The sequence below is a fragment of the Falco peregrinus genome, chromosome 1, assembly GCF_023634155.1.
Source record: "Falco peregrinus isolate bFalPer1 chromosome 1, bFalPer1.pri, whole genome shotgun sequence".
In the NCBI taxonomy this organism is placed as follows: Eukaryota; Metazoa; Chordata; class Aves; order Falconiformes; family Falconidae; genus Falco; species Falco peregrinus.
In genome coordinates, this window is record NC_073721.1 from 26,388,966 (window position 1) to 26,414,571 (window position 25,606).

The 25,606-nt window shown below is 42.9% G+C and overlaps 1 protein-coding gene across 1 annotated transcript; it reads right to left on the reverse strand.

The window, feature by feature from the left end:
* Window positions 1-4,417: 4,417 nt before the first annotated feature.
* SLC35G1 (solute carrier family 35 member G1) lies at window positions 4,418-25,057 on the reverse strand. Its single transcript, XM_055811690.1, has 3 exons — window positions 24,375-25,057; window positions 10,460-10,640; window positions 4,418-9,948 (listed from the first exon to the last, which is right to left on the reverse strand). Exons 1-3 carry the CDS (start codon window positions 24,649-24,651, stop codon window positions 9,189-9,191), a joined length of 1,218 nt encoding a protein of 405 aa, XP_055667665.1. The 5' UTR covers window positions 24,652-25,057; the 3' UTR covers window positions 4,418-9,188.
* Window positions 25,058-25,606: the final 549 nt, after the last annotated feature.

The following is a 25,606-nucleotide window of genomic DNA, read 5'->3' on the forward strand; positions in this document are numbered from 1 at the left end:
TAAAGTAAAAAACCCCAGCACAATCAGGATTACTTTTTAAAAGCATACAGCTTTTTCCTTCACTTCCTGATCAAAACTCAATAGTGACTGAAGAGTTTTTATGGTAATATAAAGGAATATTTGTTTTAAGAAATAAATTACAAATGGGATATTAGAAAGTAAATATTAAGATCTGATTTACAGTGCACTTCATATGAAATAAAATGGATTTGCCACATAGCTTTTCCAACTTATATTAGAAAGCTTTTTCTCTCCTTTAATGTTGCTTGGCTTCCCAAAAACTGTCCAGTACTTCCTATTAAATGGAACACCACATACCAGTGCCAGCCAACACCAGCAAAAAATCCTCCAGCCAACCTTCCAATGGAAACAAGTTGACAAGTATTTTTTCTAGCTCACTATAGTAGTTAAATGTATCATCTCCTCCCTTTCTAATACTTCCCTCCTCTAAATTAAGTTGAATTTGGAACAACCGTTCCCAACTCTACCAGGCTTCAGGTGTGGTGTGTCTATGCTCAAAAGCCTGCATAACTTCCCCATTTAACCAGCTGGTCCAACTGAAGAGGCTCTTCCAGCACACCTGGGAAACCTTGCCATTGGAAATATTTGGCAGTAAGGCCCTGGGGATGAGGTGCTAGAAGAGGAATATAGCCTCCCCGCCTCAGCACCTGCACCAAGAACCTGTTCAAGAACTATAAAGGGATCTCACTCTAGCCCCAAAATAAAAATCAGAGTGGAACAGAAAATATTGTTGTAAATCTGCCAAACAACAGAAAAGCAGGAGGCAATAGTTTTAATGTGCTGATCAACAGCTCAGACAGCATATGTTTTCTATTTCTATGCAAAATCAGAACTAGTAGACTAAATTCATCCTAACTCATCATCACAAATTACCCCAGATATAATAGAGAATGTACTTGTCATTCCTCCCCCCTTTTTATTTTTTAAAGAATGCTTAGAACATATGCTAGATATACAGTCTGTACCATATCCAGTAACATTTCCATCATTTATCAACAGTCCTGACTAACTGGGGAGGTCCCACAAGACTGGAGGTTGGCCAATGTGATGCCTGTCTCGAAGAAGGGCAGGAAGGAGGATCTGGGGAGCTACAGGCCTGTCAGCCTGACCTCGGTGCTGGGGCAGGTTATGGAGCAGATTGTCCTGAGTGCCATCACATGGCACATGCAGGAAAATGGGGGATCAGGCCCAGCCAGCATGGGGTTATGGAAGGCAGGTCCTGCTTGACCGACCTGATATCCTCCTATGAGAAGATGACCAACCTAGTGGATGAGGGAAAGGCTGTGGATGTTGTCTGCCTGGACCTTAGTAAAGCCTTTGACACCATCTCCCACAGCATTCTCCCGGAGAAACTGGTTGCCCATGGGTTGGACGGGTGTACTCCATGCTGGGTAAAAGCTGGCTGGACAGCCAAGCCCAAAGGGTGGTAGCAAATGGAGTTACATCCAGCTGGTGGCCAGTCACAAGTGGTGTTCCCCAGGGCTCAGTACTGGGGCCAGGCCTGTTAAATATCTTTTATCAATGATCTGGACAAGGGAATTGAGTGCAATCTCAGTGAGTTTGCAGATGACACCAAGTTGGGCAGGAGTATTGACCTGCGGGAGGGCAGAGAAGCTCTGCAGAGGGATCTGGACAGGCTGAACTGATGGGCTGAGGCCAGTGTATGAGGTTCAACAAGAACTGGGTCCTGCCCGTGGGTCACACCAGCCCCACACAGCGCTACAGGCTGGGGCAGAGCGGCTGGGAAGCTGCCTGGCGGGGAAGGGCCTGGGGGTGCTGGCTGACGGCCGGCTGAACATGGGCCAGCACCATGCCCCGGTGGCCAAGAAGGCCAAGAGCATCCTGGCCTCTATCAGAAACAGTGTGGCCAGCAGGGCCAGGGCAGTGATGGTGCCCCATCCTTGGCACAGGGGAGGCCTCACCTCTAATCCTGTGTTCAGTTTGGGCCCCTCGCTACAAGACAGACATTGAGGGGCTGGGGCGGGGGCTGGGGCACGAGCAGCGGCCGAGGGGGCTGGGGCTGTTCAGCCTGGGGAGGGGGCGGCTCGGGGGGGCTTATCGCTCCCTGCAGCTGCCTGACAGGGGCTGTAGGCAGGGGGGGTCGGGCCCTGCCCCCAGGGAACAAGCGACAGGACAAGAGGGAACAGCCTCAAGCTGCACCAGGGGAGGTTTGGATTGGATAGGAGGAAAAATTTCTTCACTGGAAGGGCGGTGAAGAACAGGCTGCCCAAGGACGTGGTAGAATCACCATCCCCGGAAGCGTTCAAAAGAGGCATAGATACGATGCTTAGAGGCATGGTTAAGTGATGGACTTGGCAGTCCTGGGTCAACAGTTGGACTTGATGTTAAAGGTCTTTTCCAACCTAAATGATTCTATGGCCATTACCAACAAGATGTCTAATTTCATTACAACATCCCTTTCTCAATTCACTGACGTTCACACGCAGGCGGCAGGCCCACTGTCCCCTTGCTCCCCAGAATTCTGAGACAGAGCATTGCTGAAGTCCTCCTGTACCCTCGAGAATGTTTTGCCCTGAGAGAGGGTGCAGGATGCAGTTTAAAACATTCGAGAAAACAGTTTAAGAGATTATTCAGGGGTCTGCTGAGCAGCATCCTGTGTAGTCATTTAAGTACTTCAATAGCACCTAGACTCCTACTCACATTTGGGTATTTACATTGTGTACATCACACTGTATTGAAACTTTCATTGTCTAAAACTGTGGATTTGCATTTTTAACAGTTTAGTGTAATTTTACACATTAAGAAATAAATTCAGAAAGACAGCCCCACCTACTGACAGAACAGTCAAAATACAGAGTGAAATAAAAGGAACTTGATACTGGCTGATGAGGAAACAGGTTTTCTTTCCACCTCTTTCACACAGACCCCAGAATCACTTTATACCAGCAGGGCAAGAACTCAAACCTCTCATTTTCTCTTTGCTCAGTAAATCAGTTCCAATGACAAAGTAGTTTCTCATTATCCTTTCCAGAATTTACTGCTATTTGACAGGACAATGTGGGAATTTCATTCAATCCTGTCAGAAAATAAAGTTCAACACAAAGCTAATTGAAGAATCAGAAAAATCAGCTGAAACCTATTTGAACAGTTCATCTGCATATTGTATCTCATGTACTGCTCAGCATACAAAGACTGCTGTATCAAGTCAATAAGGGGATAATTCGCACTGCTTGTATTTTGCCACTTTAGTGAAGTTTATTTTCCAAGTAATAACGAGAACACTTTTTCCTTTGAAACCCTTTGATCACTTTGCTGCTTGCTTTTTTTGTTGTTTTTGGAGTGGGTAGACATAATTCTAGAATTTTGTTTCAAGAGTCTTAGGATTCAGTAACAGTCCTCATCTCTTCATGTGCTATGTCACTATCCATTTGTAAATAAGCAAGACTTTAGTGTTGTCTATCCAAACAGCTTTATTCCTTTCCCTTAAAGCATATGTTTCCATATATTTATAGTTGTTCCCAAGAACCTACAGAACTGCCGAGAGAAATCTGCAAAGTTTCTCCACAAAGTTCTTTCACAATTAGTCTCCTGTCCATGCCAGGCACAGTAAGCTCTCTTGAAAGTACTTTGCTTTTACTTTTGAGCCCGAGAAACAGATGTTGTCAAGTCATCCTACAGTGAGTTAATTTTTGAGCACGCAAGGTGAAGAAGAGGGTGCTGGACAGACAGGCTAACACTGCTAGTAATGCCTCGCTATGTAACTCAGCATTATAGAGGGAAAAATAGATGAGGGAAGACAAGTCAAGTCACACCCAGAAATAAAGATCCATTATATGCACAAAGCTCTCAAGTAGGCCAACACCCTTGTCCAGTTCTGGTGTCTTCTGCTCTTACAGAGCCAGACAACAGTGCAGGAGGAAGCACTGTTATAAGGCTAATTGAAAAAGTACTACAATCTTTTTGTAAAACTGAGCAATGGTGGTGGTTTTCCAATGAAGTAATTTTTTTTTTCTTTTTCCTTTTTGGTCAACAGTTAATTACCAAAACATTAGATAATGGCAAGCATTTAGGGATGAATTTAGGATCACCTTGTGACAGAAGGGGCAAGACCTGATATGAAATCATGATGTACAGAAATGAAACAAAAAACAAACAAAACACAAAAACAAACTGCCACTTGGACACGAAAATTTAACTTTACTGACCTGTCAGTGCCACAGTTTCCAGTTAAGAAATTGCTGTATGGAAGCTGATGGAGCCTCTTTTCATCTCTAGCTTGTCGCAGGCCATAAAAAGTGATGCTGTATGCTAACAGTAGCAGAACGAGGCACATGATCATATTTAACAGGGACTGTATGATTAACGGTTCTCTCATAAAGCTTTGACAATCTCACTACATTTAAGTATGTTCTACTACTCAATGCAAAACCAGACATTAATTCTTCAGGTTCATTTTATTAGCAATGATGAATATAAATCTCTTACGAAAATATTCTTAACATTTCAATATATAAGAATAGTCTATAAAAATATACTACTACATAACAAAGCCAGTAACTTCTACAAAACATATAATTCAATATATATTTAACAATAAACAAGACATAGTAAAAATCATTTAATTAATGCTGAGGGTATTTTTACCCCCTTTTTGTCAAACAGTAACTCACATAACATAGGAAATTACTCATTCTGATACACAGAAGTGTTATCACCATAGAAGTCTATGTATGTTCCACCCTGAAGTTACCTGCACCTGCAGGAACGTAAAGCCATGACTTTTCTTTGGATGGACAGGCAGTTATGACCACAAAAATATTCTGCTGGTCACTGCAACGTCCTGCTGAAGAGAGTGTTCCACATCTGCTGCCAGCATTACTAACCCTGACCCCATGCAGGGACAGAGATCATGCTCCTACGACCCTTGTGGGGCTGGTGCCACAGATGAGCATACCATGGTTACCATGGTTAGAGAACTGGAAAACTGACTTCCTGGTTAATTAACACTCATTGGCAAGGAAATAACTTAAGAGGCTACCTCTCTAGAACTAAACCTTCTTCCAACAGACAGCTCTTGAACAAAAGCTCAAGGGAGAGAAAATACTACAGGGCCGGGGGAAGTGTTTGTACTGAATGATGATCAAGGGTAGTACTATCTATCTTGTTTTCATTTACAGGAAGAGCCACCTTAGAACAGTTTTTGGAACTGGGAAAAAGCCTAGTTTCAGAAGAAAAAGGACACATTGAACTAGTCATTTCATTGATGCTATTATGCTGAGGTCACTTCATGCCTGGTGTTGGACAAATGCAGGAAGTCCATTTTAATTACATAGACCGCCCTTGCCTACACGATTGAGTTTGCCAAATTCTTAGTGTAGGTGTACGCAGACAGCTTTTAGAGCACACTTTGACAACCAACGTAACCTGAAACAAACTGGCTGCTGCACAGTGACAGTACATAACTTTTTCAGCCAGCTTTCTATAGAACAGTCAGGTATACAAGGCTTTAAGGCTGTAAAGTCCCACTGAAGACAACAGATGATTACAGTGGTTTGCATAGTAAAGAACATAAGAAACATTCTGTGATGCATCAGTAACAACTAAACCTTTTTACCCTGTGCTTAGGTGCAAAACAATCAATAATAATTATTACTCTTTCTATTCAGGATCCACTGAAATCACTACACTGCATTAACGTGTTGAAATTCAAAAGAAACAACTTTATGGCATAGCAATTGCAATGTAACAATATTCCATCATATCACAAAGGAAGGTCTTTCTATTAGAAAAGTAAATTTATCAAACTTAAAAATACTGCAAAGATCACAACAGGACATTACAGGTGATGAACATTAATAATATATTTCTGACTAAAAGCTCAGAAAAATAACATTTGACCCTGAGAAACTTGCTGTATTAAAATGCTAAAAAAATTTTTTTGAAATTAAAACTCTATTAGAAAAAAGTAAAACTAAGAATCTGAAAGGATCAACATTCAGCCAGCTTCATTTCAGATTCTCAAACTGTTAAGTTCTGAAGAAAAAAAAAGCTTGACCATCTTAATGTGATTGTAAGAAATATTTTTCATTAAAAAAACCCACCAGCATTTTAGGGTATTCTCTTCAAGGCTTCCAACTAAAATTTAGGGTTTTAACCTACATTTGAGAGGAAGAAAAATCTAAAAATTGAAGTGGTTGAAAAAAAACCTTAAAGCTTAAGTGTCTTCCATTCCCAATATCATCTAGAAAAGCTAGTTATAGAAGCTAGCTTGTCATACTTTATGACTAGAGCAGCCCTAGTCAAGTTCTTCATTCTCACACTAGTTAAACAATTCTCTAAAAGATGGCTCAAAATCAAAATAATGTTCCAAAAAACACAATGGCCTCTAACACAGGATCTTATTTAGATTATAATTATTTTTAACAACTTAAGTATTTAGGAAGGTTTAAGAACAGCAAAAGGAAATAAGTAGATGGAGCCATAAGAAAACCCTATAGATTTGGATAAAGAAAAAAAAAATCATTTGGCACCACAGGTATGGAAATATATCAGAAGTGTTTCCGCAAGAACTTGACAGAAAAATTACCAATCACTGTATTGGGTTGTTGATTTCATGTCAGGTTATCTTCTACACTTCCTTATGTATTAAGGGCAAGAAAACAGTCCTTTCTTCAGTAGGCTGTTCTTCTCCACTAAGTGTAAACAAGATTAATTGAAATAATACAACCTGAAGATTTTTTATATAAGCTTCCACATTATTTTTATTCTGTACTGACAAATCAACATTTGTATGTTGTACGAGAGGAGATCTAGGAGGGACCTTATTGCTCTGTACAGCTACATGAAAGGAGGTTTTAGGCAGGTGGGGGTCAGTTTCTTCTCCCAGATAACTAAAAAAGGACAAAAGGATACAGCCTCAAATTACACCAAAGGAGGTTTAGGCTGGGTATTAGGAAAAATTCCTTCACTGAAAGGGTGGTGAAGCATTGGAACAGGCTGCCCGAGGAGGTGGTGGAATCACCATCCCTGGAGGTATTTAAAAGACTGGTAGATACAGTGCTTAGGTTTAGTGATAGACTTGTCAGCCCTAAGTTAACGGTTGGACTTGATGATCTCAAAGGTCTTTTCCAACCTAAATGATTCTATTCTATGATCTAATTCCCCTTCCTAATGTTTTCACACTCTAATCAAGCTCAGGCTACTCTGGTTTTGCCCTCTCTGACAACCTTACTAAACAGTTACATAGCCAGATCAGCTCCCAGGGCTAGCTCACCACAAAACCACGTAAGCACAAGCACTGAGCCAACGGGAGGGAGCAGGACTAGCTGACAACCCAGATTTACATCAATCTGAACTGCTTTGGAACCACACCTTTAGAAGTGTCAACTCAAACACATCCATATTAAATGTGAAGTTAAGCAGTAAAAAATGCAGTTTATTTTCCTTCCCACCCCTGAAACCTGTTGCAGATGGCTCCTCACATCCAGTGCATCCTGAAGTACATACACATACCAGTCCTTAAGGACACAAGTACCTAGATCTGCCCTGCCAGGATGCAATGCTTATTGTCAAAAGAAAAGATATGTGACTAGACATCTGTAAATCAAAATAAGAAAATATCAGCCAACTTTAGTGATTTTGTAAAAAAAAAAAAAAAATCAAACAAAACCAAAACCTACCATGTATCAAGTCTACAGAACACAGCATTCTCTTTTAGAAAAAAGCTAAGGTGAGCAAAAAACTGACAACCACCTTATGATACAAAGGACCAAATAAAGATCCAAGTCAAAATTTTCTTTAAGCACTACTGAGACAAGACCCAAAAGTACGTAAGACTCCATTTGGGAAAATCCCCCTTCCTGAAACTAAATATATATTCCTCCTCAAACATGAAGGACACTAAGAGCATTTTTCTTAATATTTGTTGCTATCAAGATAAAGCCTATAAAAATGAGAAGATGTGTAAGAAGTGACTAACTGCAGATTTAAAAGGGCCATGTGGAGAAACGGGGCTGAAGATGCCCACTAGCACTGCCAGATGTAGTGTGGCTCACTCCACATCTTAGAGATGTATATCCATAGCTCCACCACCCCATCAAGCTCTCCTCAAGTCTGTTCTGCAGAATCTCTGCTATGACCTGGGCCAACCTTCATTTCCTGTGAAACTGCAATTACCCTGCACTCTTTCAAATTCTCATGAAACAGAAAAATGCTTTATTGTAAATCCTCCAAACTTTATGAAGGCCAAGACGACTTACACTTGGTCTCATAAAGAACTTTTGTACAAAAGAACCTAAACAAAAAGGGTCATAAGCAGCATTTAAAATAATCTATATTAAATACCTAAAACCTATAATCTTTTGCATAGAATAAAGAAAAGTGCAGCTACAGCATAACATTCCATACCACAAGAAATGGCTAATTTACGAGTGGCATACAATTAACTGTTGTGTCTCATCACCGAGACTGCAGCAACTGAAGATGTTTATTGGGAAATCACATTGAAAGAAAGGGATTAGGTTGTTTCATTATGTCTGTAAAAGAAGTGCAAACATTTTAAACTATTTTTTAAAGAAAGCAAAGCTGATAGATAATTTGCACAAGTTGATTTTCTCTTGATACTGGAAAGATGAAATAGCCTTTTTTCTTTTAGAATCCAAATTAAAAATAAAACCCCATTTGGCATCTGTTTTGTACAAAAAAAAATAATTAGAAGGCTTGTAAATGTACAAGCTTTATCTGTTCTATAAAAGTTGGATGTTCATAGGATTATAACTCTTCGTTCCGTTCTATCTTTTATACTGCAACCCCTCTGGTAATCAAGCAGAGAACAGTATTAAGTAAGCCTAGGAGACTGATTTCCACTGCTCAAAAGAATGGAGAAAGGGTCTAAGTGGAGAATCAGGAATTCTAGGAAAATGAAAGCCAAAACACTACTGTCCACTTTTGATAGGAAGCAAGAAACTTTTAAATATCTTTCTATTTCTTGTATCTGCATGCCTACATATGAGAAAGAAAAGCACATACCTAATCAGTTGTTAAAACATCCTCGATTTTGTTTTCTTAAAAAAACCCAACAACTTATTTTATTGGCTGTAACTTGGTACTACAATTTGGTAAATGAGATATTTTAAATAAATAAAAATAAATATTGTATATATATGTCAAGGTTGCTTGTTTCTGTAATGAATTAGGTGTCTGTATTGTTAGATTTCATTTTGTTTAGCTTTTTTCAAGCTTTGTCGCCACTTACGAATGGCAGTTCCAGAACTACTGGCTACTACACAAAGGGCACCACCCACAGTCCACCAAGTTGGCAGATGATTGAGAAAAAGAATTTGTAAAATAAAAGCAAACACCACATCCATTGTTTTCATTATGGCTACAGGTCCAGCTTTCTCTATCTGTAATGCTTTTGTGAGAAATATTTGACCCCCTAACCCCAACAAGCCTATTAATATTAGAAGAACCCTATCTTTACCACAATATGGTAAACGCCATTCATTCAAAACAAACAACGCTATAACACAGCCAATTAAACCAATAACTGCATAATACCAAATTGACAAAAAATAATGCACAGATTTTCCCACCTTCCTTAGTATAACAAAAGTTGAAGCTGCAGACACTGTGCTTGTAATTGCTGCTATAGTTCCTTTAAGATGGTCTGTGTAACTTCCTTCAATTCCCGTTACGTTTGACCCAAACAGAAACGGTGGTCTGGCAATAAGAACCACTCCAGTGATTGCAAAGAGGGTAAACAGAAGATCCCAAATACTGTATTTCTCTTTGAGAAAGATCCATGCCAGCAACGATGTAAAAACAGGACTGCTAAAAGTTATAACAGTGGCATCAGCTAGCGGCATGACTTGGAAAGCGTAGTAGAGAAGAATCATTGCGCTAGAGCCAAGGAATCCTCGGAAGAAAAGAAAAATTCTTTTACCTTTTGGTCCCAAAAACCCCGTTCTGAAAAACAGAAATGACACATTAATGTCACTGGCTTGCTTATTTCATGACCAACATCCAATTACATTTAAATATACACACCCTTCTAGATTGTACACACCTTTCTGGATGAGTGACTTACAAAATACCAAAATATTTTAAACTGTTTTACCACAGACCAGTTTATTCCCACCCCCAATTATATTCAGATTCCAGAACCTGATCTTCTAGCTATTAACTCTTTGCTTGCAAAATAACCCAAAACTGTCTACAAATTACCTCCTATTTTTTGAGAACACTACCTAATGGAAGATCGATACATTTCACATAATTCCTGTAGAAAACCCTACAATTCAAGGAGTCAAAGATTTTCAGTTTTCTGAATTGTATTAAGATACTATCAACTAATAAAAAAAGCACTTATGCAAATGAAGTCCAAATTAAAATTATCTTGCAATCTGATTTAACTGAGTGATAATTCTAGATCTACTTTTCAGAAAAAACTTTCAATTTAAATGTTTGCTTCACTTACTTGTAGTATATTAAACCAGGAAGAACAAATGCCATTTGGAAAACACATCGAAATGCACTCACTTCCACTGAATGTACATCATCTATTTTTTTAAGAAATAAAGAGGCCACTGAGAAAAGGAAGGCAGACAGTACGGTATAAAACAGCCCAAGTCCTGGACAAGCAGCTTTCTTCTTTGCTCCTGCAACAAATAAACTCCAGTTAGTAATGATCTATTAGAAGATTTCATAGGTCAGGCAGCTCTACATACTCCAGTGCTCCATACAGTTGTAGCTATTCTTGTGGTAGAGGACAGGGGAAGCAAAAGAAACATGCAAATACTACGTGTATTTACCAGACTTCCCCTGAAAATGCATTTCACTGACCACTAAAGGTCTCCTTTTTTTTCTTAAAACACAAGACAAGAGATGAACTCTTAACACTTTGGATACAAAACTTCCCACGGTTCTATATGACTTAGCAGGCTTTACTCCTCAGAGGCATCAGGCTAGTTTGGATGATTCACTATAGGGCTAATAGTATGATTCTGACCACCACCCAAGGACCAAGAAATACAACTGACTGCAAAATGGTCCATGGTCAGATTCTGAAACACTGAAAATTACTACCTTGGGAATTATCTGATTATTAAGTAAATTAAGGTTCATAAGCAAAAATTTAATTTCCTAGCTCACAATGTAAAAATTGTGTAGAGAACCTCATTTTTGTTATACTTCATGCTTATCTTGCAGTTAAATCACCCTAAATTTGACCTAGACCCTCTGAAGTTTTACATAATTTTTATCTTTCTATAAGAATCCAAATATTTTCTCCAAATAAACATCAAATACACATTTTTAAGCAGAAGAAATTTAAGTGACTACTTTTAAAATATCATAGGCCTGCTTAACGTACTGATATCTACCACAGTTCCATGAAGACCTCAGTTTCACCTTATTGTATGCTTATTTATCAAACTTTCTCTTCCTGAAGTAGTTGTAGTTTCCCAAGTCTAATACTTTCTATTCAAGCTTCCCCATTCCCTCAGGCTCTATTCAGGGACATACTCTTCCTCGTTCCACCCATCTCCACCCTCGACAATTTAAAAAAAAAAAAAAAAAAAAGGCAGGCAAGCAAGCAGAGAGGGTGAACTGCTGCTGACCTCAACACGGTCTCCAAAGAAACCAGCCTTTTCCCTTATTGCTGCGCTGCACAAGAGGAACAGTGTTTCCACTGAACCTAGAGGTGAACACCATGGCAAAGAGAACACATCTAAATATTTGACTGGGATGTTACCTCACTCTCTCTTTTCTCTCTGTCTGTCTAAAGCATTGGGAGTTACCTTTTCTGCTGGAACACCCTCTGAAGGTAAGAGTGAGAACTCCACGCACCTAAGGCAGTGTTCGCGGTGTTCTCACATTAGCATGGAAGCCAGTGAGCCTTAGGACCTCCTAAAACATCATCAGCAGGGCACTGCTGTGAGTTGCTTAGCAACTAAATATGGTTTTGCGGGGGGTTTGGTTTGTTTGAGGTGTGTGGGCTTTTTTAAATTAACAAAACTTGTCACAAACCATTTTGATTGTCCTTGAGATCACCACCAAAGGCTGAGAAACTGCATCTTACTGCCTGGGAGCTGGGACTGTGGGCTGACACAGCGTGTACAGCATTGGTTCTGGCTTTAACAGTTCTAGAGACCCAGGCTTTACACCTGCAAGCAGAATTTTAAGTAGGCAGAAAGGCTGTTCTTCAAGGAATCCAGCCACAATACAGCTGAAAATTAATGTCAGTTTCTACTAGAAACATTTCTGTTTAGCAACAGCCACTTACATAAAAGTTACTATAAAAACTACCACTGACTGACACTGCAACGGGACATTCAACAACTACGAAAATGAGTAGATTTTTAAAATGTCCATTAATTATGTAAGATGCTAATCCACGGTCACACAACAAAACCACAAAATCAACAACGCCTCTAATACAAAAGCAAGAGGCATCAAGACTGGCCTGTAACTGAAATGGGAAATCCAAGTGCAGGCTGGCGTACGGATGAACACAGCACAAACAGATTAACTTTTACTTCAGGCATGATAGCTCGTCTGATTACTACAGAACAAAGCCAATCTAAATAATGGAAGTGTTGAAATGGAAAACCAATCAAACTAAACCAAAGTAAGCTGAAAGGATCTCATACACAGAACTAAGCTTTGGATTTGAAGGAGCAGAAAAAACAAAAGGAAATCATTTTTGTAAGCTACGCAACGTACCATGCCTATCAGAAACAGTATCTTGCAATACCAGAATTTAAGCCATCAGCCTCTCACATTGCTAAAGCATGTACCCAGTGTGGTAAGAAATGTTTTAGTTCCTTTTAAAAGTGAAATGGTACAAGTTCTTCCACCAAAAACAAAAGAGTTGCAGTTCTGAAGAAGTACTTATTTTGAAATATATTGTAAGAAGTTAGGTTAAGATAACATTCCCACCCCACAAAATATTAAGCCTCCAAACACTAGCCCTACACTATCAAAATACTCAAGTATTCATGGTTTTTTCTTAAAAAAAAAATAAAAAGTGTAGCAGTCTGAAAATAAAAACAGTTTTGAGTAGTACCCAAGTCCTCTTTTCTGAGCGGCTACAGATTAGAGACTTGGTTTTCCAATTTTATTCCCTGGCCATCTCCACACGTAAGCCTTTCAAACAATCATCCACTCCTGTTTTAGGTCCTACTCAAATGCCTCCAGCCACACATCGTTTTCTGTGTAAATTATTTTTGTTTGCATATTAATGCCACGCTTTCTTTCAAAGAGTTTTTATACTTGCAAAACACATACACTGCAGAAAATCACGTTTCTCACGTGCACGCATCTTGAGTAGCAGAGGCAGACAAGTACGGGCTATGGGGAAGGCGGTCAGTGAGAAGATGACTCTCCCAGCCCTTCAGGAAAGCCAGCGAGGGGTGATGGGTTGCTCACCCCACAAGCGGCTGAGCAGCGCTCTCACTAACCTCGGGCAGTGCCAGGAGCACAACAGCCTGCGCGCCAGCTAAGCGTGGTCACGCAGACTGGATCTAGGCATGATTCATGAAGTTCAGCCACTGACTCACGAATTTTGCTTGGATAGACTACCGAAAGAAAAAAAAAAAGGGGGGTGGGGTGTTTGGTGAATAAATGCAAGTTTCTCAGGATTTCAGGTATTTTTTTCCCCGAGTTTTGCCTCAGAAGTGATACTAACATGAATTTTGCAGGTGAACTACACTCTCTCTTCTGGCCTCTCCGCAGCCCACTAGCTGAGAAAGATTGCCATCTTACCCGTTTTCTGCTGGAAAGTCAATTATGGTCTGTATTTAATGAGAAACACGTTTTCAGTGATGCTGAAAAATGACACGTGCTAAATACCCCAGATAACAACTTCAAAAATTATTTGTAGGCGGCGTTTATGTTTTAAAAAGCAGCAACATTTAACTTATAAGAACACGTCACGCATTTTGCAGTAAGTTTGTGGCTTTAACGATCCAGCACGTCCCAGAAACTAAGCACGGACTGAGACAGAACGAAGCGTGCTCACAGCGGCGTTATAAATTGAGACCACAACGGATCATAATCCAATTAAAATTTTATTAATTATAACAAGTAGAATATGAGCAAAACCAGCGCTGGACGGCAGGGGAGTCTGCGCTCCGCCAACTGCCGTACTGAGCAGTTCAAACAGTCCCTTTTTATACATCTTTACTTCCGTGTTCATGAAGTAGTGGAGGTACTCTGCGCATGCTTCAGTTGTTGTTAGGGGGTCGTTTTCTGCCTCCTGGTGGTCGTTGAGGCCGAAGTAAGAAGTCTTCCTCCTTTGTCCCATAGTTGACCCCTCACTCATATGTCCTTATATGGGGTTGTTTGTCCTGTTTCTGTCGGTTCCTGGACATCTGGTAGTTATCTTATCTTGCACAAGCGGTATCTGGTGGCTGGTTTAGTTTGCATAAGCGATTTCGTATCTTTTGCTGTCCGACCTTTACATTGGGCTTAACATAAATCTTAATAAACAATACCCTAGTCCATAGTTTCTCACAATCCCCCCTTTTTCTTTTTATCCTATTATTGTTTATTAGACGCTACTTTCATTCTCGGCACTGCAAGCAAACCTTTTTCCACAATCCCAACATTTATCATAACACTCACAAGGTAATACCTCACAATTACAATAGGCATAGTTCTCACGTGGCATAACGCATTCACAACAATCTTCATCCTCATTAATAGATACACTCTTATATTTTGCCCCAGACCTCGTAGTTAAAATAAGCAATTTAGCTATGTCAAACCGTTCTTTAATAAAATGTAAAATATAGTGTAATATACAAGGCCCAAATATAAGTCCCAGAATCAACATAATAAGCGGTCCTGCTAAAGCAGACAACAAAGTGGTTAGCCAAGGTGAAACATTAAACCAGTTTTCATACCATGGCCTGCCCGCCTCATGATCCTTCTTACGTTGATCTAACCTTTTCCGGAGTTCAGACATGGTGTCCTGGACTACTCCCGTATGGTCAGCAAAAGAACAACATTCTTCATTGAGAGCTACACATAACCCTCCTTCCTTTAAGAACAATAGATCTAATCCTCTTCTATTTTGCAGCACTACTTCTGATAAAGACTTTACTGAAGTGGCTAAATTTTGGATAGATTGTTCTATTTTTGCTAAATCCTCATCTACAGCCATCTGCAAACTTCGTAATTCCTGACCTTTTACTAGGGAGGCTATGCCTGTACCTGCTCCAACTCCGCCCGCTATCAGCAGTGTAGCTAGGGTTGCCACTGTAATTGGCTCTCGTTTTTGTCTATTCAGGTCTCCCTCAAAGTGGCATAACACCTCCTCCGAGGTGTGATAGATCAGACGAGGAACAATAATCACCTGTACGCAAAACTGAGATTGATTAAACACGTTTAGGGATAGGCAAGGCGTTACTCCGATGTCTGAACAAACCCATTTAGCTCCTGGTGTCGGGATAGCCCATTTGTCATTTTGACTCTTGTGTTTCTCTATATTGGTGTTAGTGACTGTTCGGTTGCGCAAAGGCTGATACTTTTCGGGCACTGTACCTATACATTTTCCTTGACCTGTTACTAATTGAATAGTAATTCCTTGCGTATGGTTCCTCTGGTCATCCCATGGGCATTCTCGTGGGTTTGAACCATTAGACCATTGAATCCTACCTGGTTTTCCAATTGCCTCAAAATATGGTGGTTTAACATTATAACATAACCAGCATTCCTCAGTTAAATTTGGTTTGCTTTCATTAAGGGCACGATAAGAGGCTTGCATTAGATTCCATAAGGGGTTTTTGGATTCTGACAACTCTAGATCCCTGGACAAAGAAAATTCAGTCACAGTGTCATTAGTTGTTTCCGAAAGGGAGTCTGGAGAAGGGGTTACAACAATTACGGGGGCAACCTTTTTTCAGAGGAAGTGGGTGGATTCAGGACCAGGTTTGGTCCTACTGGTAAGGGATCGTGTGGAAGCTTTTCCTTTATTACTTTAATAAAACCCCCTCGGTCTGGCCCTGGTTCTCTGATTCTAACTCCCCACATCTTTCCTACTAACCAACTATCATCTGTAGGACTTGATATATTTATTTCCAGATATTGACAGTTTGACGAGTATTGTCCCCCTAATATATATCCATTGTAAGTATATGAAGGTGGGTTACAGCCTTGGGGTCCCCAGCTAATTTTCAAATATTTATCATTATTAATTCCCCATTCTAGGGCCATTGTTTCACATCCCCAGTATGCGCAATAATAATGTCCAGGGTAATTACAGTATTCTTTCCCTGGATTAGAGGCAGGACAAAAATAAGTTGAACTTTTATTACCTTGCCATCCTTGTCTTTTGCATACAGGAGTGAATTGCCCAATTAGTTGACATGGAGTTACGTTGAATGTTGGGCTGCCAGGTCCTTGAAATTCACCAACGACTTGGCTTGTATCTAATTGCAATAATTTCCAGCTCATTGGCTCATGAGGGTTTCCATCTGCTTGGGTTATTATCAATAACAGAACTAATGGCATAACAGGAAAAAGGGTGTCTGTCAATTTTGCCAATTTAAGTATATTTTTACCAGTCCTGGGGAAGTTCGGCCATTGCTGCTTTTGTGTCCCATTGTTCTGGTTCTTTTCTCCACAGTTTGTTCCTCCTCTGCCTTGCCCGTCGACTCGGTTGCTTCGAGCCACGGGGTGTACCATCTTCTCGGCAGCAAGGGGATTCTTCAGGAGAACAGCTGTTTCGGGCTTTCTGCCTGTTTACATAGGCTTCCCACTTTGCAGCTTTAACTAATGGGGCAAAGCAAAACACGGTTAGTACTTCCCTTCTGCACTTTATAGCCAAGATTTCAGCTATAAAGGGGACTGGTTCGTTGGAGTGGTAACAATAATATTGAGGGTTTATTCCTTTGGCAAAAATTTCCCACCACTCATGGGATTCTCGAATAATTTCTTGTTTAGACTCTAATTGTTTTAATTTCCACTCAGTGAGAGTTCTTTGGATTTTTCCAACACTGTGTGTAAACTCCTATCGGAGGGTATCTACATTCACAGTGTGTCCACCATTTATCCTGGCATACCTTACACCTGAAACAAGCAAATGGATAACAATTGCAGTTCAAATTATTACACCTAATTCGTATATCTAGAGTACATATATTATTTACATCAGCATATCTTCTATATTCAATATTGTGTGGTTGCATAAGTTTAGCAATTTCCTTCAACACACTTTGTATGCTTCCATATATAATAGATAAAAAAGAAATAATTATAGCAAATATAAACAGCAATACACACTTTATACCAAAAGGCAATGCGGCAAAATAATCAAATAAAGTCTCTATCATTACGTTATCTTTTCAGGGTTATCTTGGTGTCACCTGGAGTACTGATTACTTTCCAGTGGGGTCTCGTCACTGGGCCTTTAATGCGACTGGCTTGAGTCCATCCACGCTCAGCAGTCTGGACAGCTGTTTCTTCCACTATTCGAGATGACCCATCTATGAAAAATATTTCTCCATGTTGTAATTCCTCTTCTTCTAGGTCTGGTCGAATTCGTGTTTGTTGTTCAATCGTTTGAAGACAATCATGTACTAACTCAGTACTTTCCCCTGGGTATAGAAATTCTGCAGGGTTAACCGCTCCGATAGTCCTTAGGGATAGTTTTGGAGATTCTATGAGTATTCCCTCATACTTTAATAGTCGGCTATCTGTAAGCCATTTTTCTGCTTTTTGTTGAAGCACCCCCCTTATATTATGAGGCGCATATAGGACAACTTCTCCATTAAAGGTAATACGATTCGTTTCTTCAAGTAATAAGGCAGCAGCAACAATGATTTGTAAACAACTCGGCCAACCCCTGCTCACAGGGTCCAACAGCTTTGATAAGTATGCCACCGGTTTCTTTTGTCCGGCCCATTCCTGAGTTAATACTCCGAATGCCGTTCCTTCATGTATGTTAACGAATAAATGGAATGGCTGCTTTAAATCTGGGAGGCTTAAAACCGGTGCTTGACTTAGCTCCCTTTTGAGACTGGCAAACTGCTCTTGATCCTGAGGGGTCCACTTGGGTATTTTGTCTTTAGACAGTTGTTCATATAAGAATTTAACTTTAAAGCTGTAGTTCTCTATCCATTGCCTACAATACCCAAATAGCCCTAATGCCTGCCGAATTTGCCTCTTAGTGACAGGCATAGGTAATTCCAGAATTCCTTTAATGCGCTCTGGATCCAATATCTTCTTGCCGTTAAACAAATAATGCCCCAAATATTTCACTTTTTCCTCCACAAATTGTAACTTTTCTTGTGATACCCGTAGTCCCTTTTGTGCAAGAAAGTTTAGGAGTCGAATGCTTTCTTTTCTTACATCCTCCTTATTATTCCCTGCTATGAGCAGATCATCTACATACTGTAACAGCACGTTTCCTGTTTGTACCTGGTATTCTTTTAAGAGCTCTTCCAGGGCCTGCCCAAACAGATTAGGGGACTCAGTGAACCCTTGGGGGAGCACGGTCCATCTCAATTGCTGTCTACGGCCTGTCTCTATGTCTTCCCATTCAAAGGCAAAATAATCACGGCATTCTTCTGCCAGTGGACAGGCCCAAAAGGCATCCTTTAAATCAGCCACACTATACCAGGAGTTATGGGGTCCTAGCTTGCTTAGCAGTGTGTATGGATTTGCTACTACAGGGAACCGGGTGATAGTTCTTTTGTTTATTTCCCTTAAATCATGTACGAGCCGGTATTTCCCATTTGGTTTCTTTACAGGCAGAATGGGAGTGTTAAAGGGTGACATACAAGGCTCTAAGATTCCTTGTGCTAACAATCGATCAATTTCTGGTTTTAATCCTCTCCGTCCTTCTAGGGATATGGGATATTGCCTTACCCTCACAGGTATGTGGAGTTCGGAAATTTGGATTTTAATCGGTGGGATTTCCAGTCTACTAATTGTGTCCGGAGAGTACCAGACATCGGGGTTAATTTGTTTTTGATCATCCACGGTCAAAGGATAAGCAGACACCGTTAGCTCTTGATTTTTCACTTTAATTTCTAATTGCAATTCAACAATTAAATCTCGTCCTAACAGATTAAATTCTGCTTCAGGGACGAGCAAGAGTTCACCCATTCCAAATTTATTTTCAGTTTCAAATACCACATTTTTGATTTTGCTTACTTTAAAGGGTTCTCCTTTTGCCCCAATTACTTGTACTTTTTTTCAGGGGAAGCTTTACATCCCTCAGGTATTTGCCTAATAGTCGATTTCTCAGCTCCAGTGTCTACTAAAAGGGTGAACCCTTGTTTATGGGGACCTATTTTTAATTTTATCAAGGGCTCATGATGACTCCGGTCCCCTAAGGTATAGAGCCCCTGACTCTCCTATTCCATTTTCAATATTTCCTCATCCCTGATCCTTTCTCTGCAATTCTTCTTTATATGTCCCTTCTTTACACAGTAAAAACAACATCTCTGTTCCTTCTTTACTACTACGTTCCCTTGTTTCGTTCCAGCAGACCTGTGTTCACCAGTTCGCTCTTTGCGATCCTCTCTGACCGCTGCTACCATCATTTTTACTTGTCGCTTGCTGCTCTCTTCTTCCCGCCTTACGTAGACTTTCTGAGCTTCCCTCAATAATTCATCCAACCCTCTATTCTGCCAGTCTTCTAACTTTTCAATCTTCTTTCTGATATCTTCCCATGATTTTGCCACAAACTGAGTTTTGAGGAGCGCTTACCCTAAAGGGTCGTCTGGATTTACCCCAGAGTACAGCTGAAGGGCTTTCCTCAGTCGTTCCAGCCACTCAGTAGGGCTTTCATCTTTCTTTTGCATTTCATTAAATGCTTTATTGATATGCTGGCCACGGGGTACTGCTTCTCTAATCCCCTGAATTACTATAGTTCTCAGGTCCTGCATATGAGTTCTATGCACCGGATCCTGATTATCCCAATTAGGTTTTTGAAGTGGCCATTTAATATCTGCTTGAGGTCCCTGGGCATGTTGAGCATCCCACAGTCTCATTCCTGCTCGTCTAATCATATCTCTTTCCTCGGTAGTAAATAATTGACCAAGGATAGATTACATCTCATCCCAAGTATAAAGGTTTGGTCCCAAAAATTGGTTTAATCTTTCTGCCACTCCGAGTGGGTCCTCAATTAAGTTTCCCATCTCGATTCTTTTAAAATCTCGTAGGTCAGCCGAGTTTAGGGGTACGGAAATATATCCGATCACAGGTTGAGGTCCCCCCATGGGTATTACCCTTAGGGGGTATATCTGAGCTGCCCCTTTTTGACTTCTAGTTACGCGTCTAGGAGGAGGGGGAGACCCTTGTTCCGACTCTGGTGGGGGAGTGGGCGCTCTGGGGACCTCTGGAGGGGCTGCGGGAGCAGGAGGAGGAATGTAAGGAGGGGGGGTTAGAAGGGTTTCGTCTAACTCTTCCTTCTTTTTTCTTTGTTTAATTTTTATTTCATTCAGCGGGTAAAGTCTAGCTCCCGGTCTTTCTAGCTACACTTCCGCATATTGACTCTCCTCCGGGTTAAGGGGTTTTTTTTTTATTATTATTAACCCAGAGGTTTAATTGCTGTCTTACCCAATCTTCTTCTGACCCATAGACTGGCCAAAAGACATTTTTAGAAATCTTCTTCCCTCCCCATATCTTAGTACAATATTCTATCATCTTCTGCTTATCTTTCCCTAGGGTTCCAGGGAAATATCTCCAATTGTCTAAGATATATGCCAGAGGGGTATTCTTAGGTACAGTGGGTACCCTTCCCATGGGAGTCGAAGGCTTGCTGCCCTTCGCCCCCATCTTCTGGAATATCCACAAACATACACTCACTCGCTCCCCTTGCTCCTGGCCCAGTCCCTCACGGGAGATGGGAGACGCAGTACTTAAGAGTCCACACTTGCTTGGTTCAGTATATCGAACCTCTCACTCGTTATATTCCAGGAAACCCAATCCCGCCCAAACGGCAAACCCGCGAACAAATTCGCAATATACTTACGCGTCCTGCGTCTTCGTCCGGACTCCCGTGCACAGAATTTTATGGGATTTTACCGGTTTCTCCTTTGCTCATTATTCTAGAATTTAGGTTCGTCGGTAAGGTTGAGGTAGGCTGTCGGTCGCGGGGCCGCGGATTGTCGCGGGGCGCCTCCCCGGAGGACGGAAGCCCACCGTTCCTTATCTGAGTCACGGCACCAGGAATTGTTATAAATTGAGACCACAACGGATCATAATCCAATTAAATTTTATTAATTATAGCAAGTAGAATATGAGCAAAAACAGGGCTGGACGGCAGGGGAGTCTGCGCTCCGCCAACTGCCGTACTGAGCAGTTCAAACAGTCCCTTTTTATACATCTTTACTTCCGTGTTCATGAAGTAGTGGAGGTACTCTGCGCATGCTTCAGTTGTTGTTAGGGGGTCGTTTTCTGCCTCCTGGTGGTCGTTGAGGCCGAAGTAAGAAGTCTTCCTCCTTTGTCCCATAGTTGACCCCTCACTCATATGTCCTTATATGGGGTTGTTTGTCCTGTTTCTGTCGGTTCCTGGACATCTGGTGGTTATCTTATCTTGCACAAGCGGTATCTGGTGGCTGGTTTAGTTTGCATAAGCGATTTCGTATCTTTTGCTGTCCGACCTTTACATTGGGCTTAACATAAATCTTCATAAACAATACCCTAGTCCATAGCTTCTCACAGCAACTAAATATGGTTTTGCAGGGGGTTTAGTTTGTTTGAGGTGTGTGGGCTTTTTTAAATTAACAAAACTTGTCACAAACCATTTTGATTGTCCTTGAGATCACCACCAAAGGCTGAGAAACTGCATCTTACTGCCTGGGAGCTGGGACTGTGGGCTGACACAGCGTGTACAGCATTGGTTCTGGCTTTAACAGTTCTAGAGACCCAGGCTTTACACCTGCAAGCAGAATTTTAAGTAGGCAGAAAGGCTGTTCTTCAAGGAATCCAGCCACAATACAGCTGAAAATTAATGTCAGTTTCTACTAGAAACATTTCTGTTTAGCAACAGCCACTTACATAAAAGTTACTATAAAAACTACCACTGACTGACACTGCAACGGGACATTCAACAACTACGAAAATGAGTAGATTTTTAAAATGTCCATTAATTATGTAAGATGCTAATCCACGGTCACACAACAAAACCACAAAATCAACAACGCCTCTAATACAAAAGCAAGAGGCATCAAGACTGGCCTGTAACTGAAATGGGAAATCCAAGTGCAGGCTGGCGTACGGATGAACACAGCACAAACAGATTAACTTTTACTTCAGGCATGATAGCTCGTCTGATTACTACAGAACAAAGCCAATCTAAATAATGGAAGTGTTGAAATGGAAAACCAATCAAACTAAACCAAAGTAAGCTGAAAGGATCTCATACACAGAACTAAGCTTTGGATTTGAAGGAGCAGAAAAAACAAAAGGAAATCATTTTTGTAAGCTACCCAACGTACCATGCCTATCAGAAACAGTATCTTGCAATACCAGAATTTAAGCCATCAGCCTCTCACATTGCTAAAGCATGTACCCAGTGTGGTAAGAAATGTTTTAGTTCCTTTTAAAAGTGAAATGGTACAAGTTCTTCCACCAAAAACAAGAGTTGCAGTTCTGAAGAAGTACTTATTTTGAAATATATTGTAAGAAGTTAGGTTAAGATAACATTCCCACCCCACAAAATATTAAGCCTCCAAACACTAGCCCTACACTATCAAAATACTCAAGTATTCATGGTTTTTTCTTAAAAAAAAAATAAAAAGTGTAGCAGTCTGAAAATAAAAACAGTTTTGAGTAGTACCCAAGTCCTCTTTTCTGAGCGGCTACAGATTAGAGACTTGGTTTTCCAATTTTATTCCCTGGCCATCTCCACACGTAAGCCTTTCAAACAATCATCCACTCCTGTTTTAGGTCCTACTCAAATGCCTCCAGCCACACATCGTTTTCTGTGTAAATTCTTTTTGTTTGCATATTAATGCCACGCTTTCTTTCAAAGAGTTTTTATACTTGCAAAACACATACACTGCAGAAAATCACGTTTCTCACGTGCACGCATCTTGAGTAGCAGAGGCAGACAAGTACGGGCTATGGGGAAGGCGGTCAGTGAGAAGATGACTCTCCCAGCCCTTCAGGAAAGCCAGCGAGGGGTGATGGGTTGCTCACCCCGCAAGCGGCTGAGCAGCGCTCTCACTAACCTCGGGCAGTGCCAGGAGCACAACAGCCTGCGCGCCAGCTAAGCGTGGTCACGCAGACTGGATCTAGGCATGATTCATAAAGTTCAGCCACTGACTCACGAATTTTGCTTGGATAGACTACCGAAAGAAAAAAAAAAAGGGGGGTGGGGTGTTTGGTGAATAAATGCAAGTTTCTCAGGATTTCAGGTATTTTTTTCCCCGAGTTTTGCCTCAGAAGTGATACTAACATGAATTTTGCAGGTGAACTACACTCTCTCTTCTGGCCTCTCCACAGCCCACTAGCTGAGAAAGATTGCCATCTTACCCGTTTTCTGCTGGAAAGTCAATTATGGTCTGTATTTAATGAGAAACACGTTTTCAGTGATGCTGAAAAATGACACGTGCTAAATACCCCAGATAACAACTTCAAAAATTATTTGTAGGTGGCGTTTATGTTTTAAAAAGCAGCAACATTTAACTTATAAGAACACGTCACGCATTTTGCAGTAAGTTTGTGGCTTTAACGATCCAGCACGTCCCAGAAACTAAGCACGGACTGAGACAGAACGAAGCGTGCTCACAGCGGCGCTGGCGAGGATGGCCAGGGCAGGCGGCTGCCGGCACTCACGCCCCTCTCCCCGCTCGCCCTGCCAGCAGGCACCCCTCTCCACCCGCACCTGGCGAGCCTCACGCTAGCGCTGCGGCGGCGGCAGCCACCGCTTTCCCGAGGGATGAGCGCTACCGCCGGGATGGGAGCGAGCGGTGCGCGGCCCCCAGCGCCCTGCCCGCCCGCCGCGGGGTCGGCCCCGGCCCAGCCGGCGCCACCGGGGAGTCGTGCCCGCCGCTGCGCTTCGTTTCTCGGGGGCTGGCCCATCCCGGAGAAGGAGGAGGAGGAGGAGGAGGAGGGCGCGGCCTGACGCGCTCGCAGCGGTCGCGCTGCGCCCCTCCGGGCGCCAGGTGTGAACGCTACAGCCGGGGCCGACGCGGAAGCGGCGGGGAGCCGCCCGCGGGCAGCCGGCGGCGGGGCGGACTCAGGTGCCGGGCCGCCCTCTGCGGCCGCCCCAGCTCGCTCGGCGCCCCACCGCCTGCGGCAAGCCCCGGTGCCCTCGGGGCCTCTTCCTTCTCCGCCCCGCCGGCAATGTCACCCCGAGAGCGGGCAGCCCGGCCGAGCGGGCCACCCCAGCCCCCCCGCCCCGCCCCGCCTGCCAGACTCCCCGTCCTCACCAGGTGCCCCACAGCAGCGCGGCCGGGGCAAACCCCAGCAGCAGCCACGACCGCGGTGTTCTTCGGCGCCCGCCGCCTCCATGCCCGGCGCCGGGCACAGGCAAGGCTGCTCCGCACCCGGACCGTCCTGCCGGCCCAGCGGCACCTCCGGCTCCTTCCCGCCCGCTGCCGGCACAGCGGCGGCCTCGCCGCCCTGACACGGCACCATGAGGACACGGGGCCGCCCGCGACGCTGCCGGCCGCTGGCGACCCGCCGGGCACCTGGCCTCCTGCGCATGCGGTGCCACCGCCCCGCGCCGCCCGGCTCCCCGCCTGCCCCCGCCCCGCGGGTGTGCGGCGCTCCGGGGCGCGGGGGCGGCCATGCCAGGTCGCGCTGCAGCCACCCCCGCGGTCACGGCCCCACCTGGAAGCAGCCGGGTGGCCGGTCCGCCTCAGATGGCTGCCCGAGCGCCCGGCGGGGACCGAACCCCCTCCCGGGGCAGGAGGCAGCGCCCCGCCGGCTCCTCCCCGGCGTCCCCTCGGCCCGCGGTGGCCCCCAGAGAGAGACGCGGCGGGCGGCGGAGGGCGCTGCGCGGGCGAGGGGCCTGGGCCTCGGCGGGGCTTGGCGGGACGAGCGAGGCCGCGGCGCCTCGGGAGGGGGAGCCCGCACCCCGCCGGAGCGGAGCGGAGCAGGGCCGCAGGGCCGGGCCGCGCTGCTGCTGAGCCGCCTCCCGAGGCGGGGCGCCGGCAGGGGGGAAACGGCGGCGCAAAGTTACCGTAGGGGCGTTGTTGCGTCATTCGAGCCCCTGGAAGAAAAAATGAGTAGCCCCTTTTCCTTACCCGTCATCGAGTGCAGAGAAAGAGCAGCAGAATAGATGAAAAATGTACAATTCTTCCCTTTTAAGCAAGCTAAGCTATTATCAATAATTAAAATAGGAATTTCTATTCAAAGAAGAGATATATGCTCACATTCGTCTTTTAGCGGCATGAATTAATCCGTGTTTATTTTTAACAAGGGGAAATGTAATCTATACCTTCAGCAAAATGTGTACTAAATGATAAATACAAGCTATTTAACACAAACTACTCCAAGCTTTCCCTCAAGCTACTTCACAAAAGCTATTTCAAGCTTTCCTTGTCTCTGACATAGCACATTGTATAGCCCATGCTAAGCCACCAGAGGCCATAAGTATTTTATTATCTCAGAGCTAGCATTTCATTAATATGACCAGTATTACTTCACAAATTTCTTA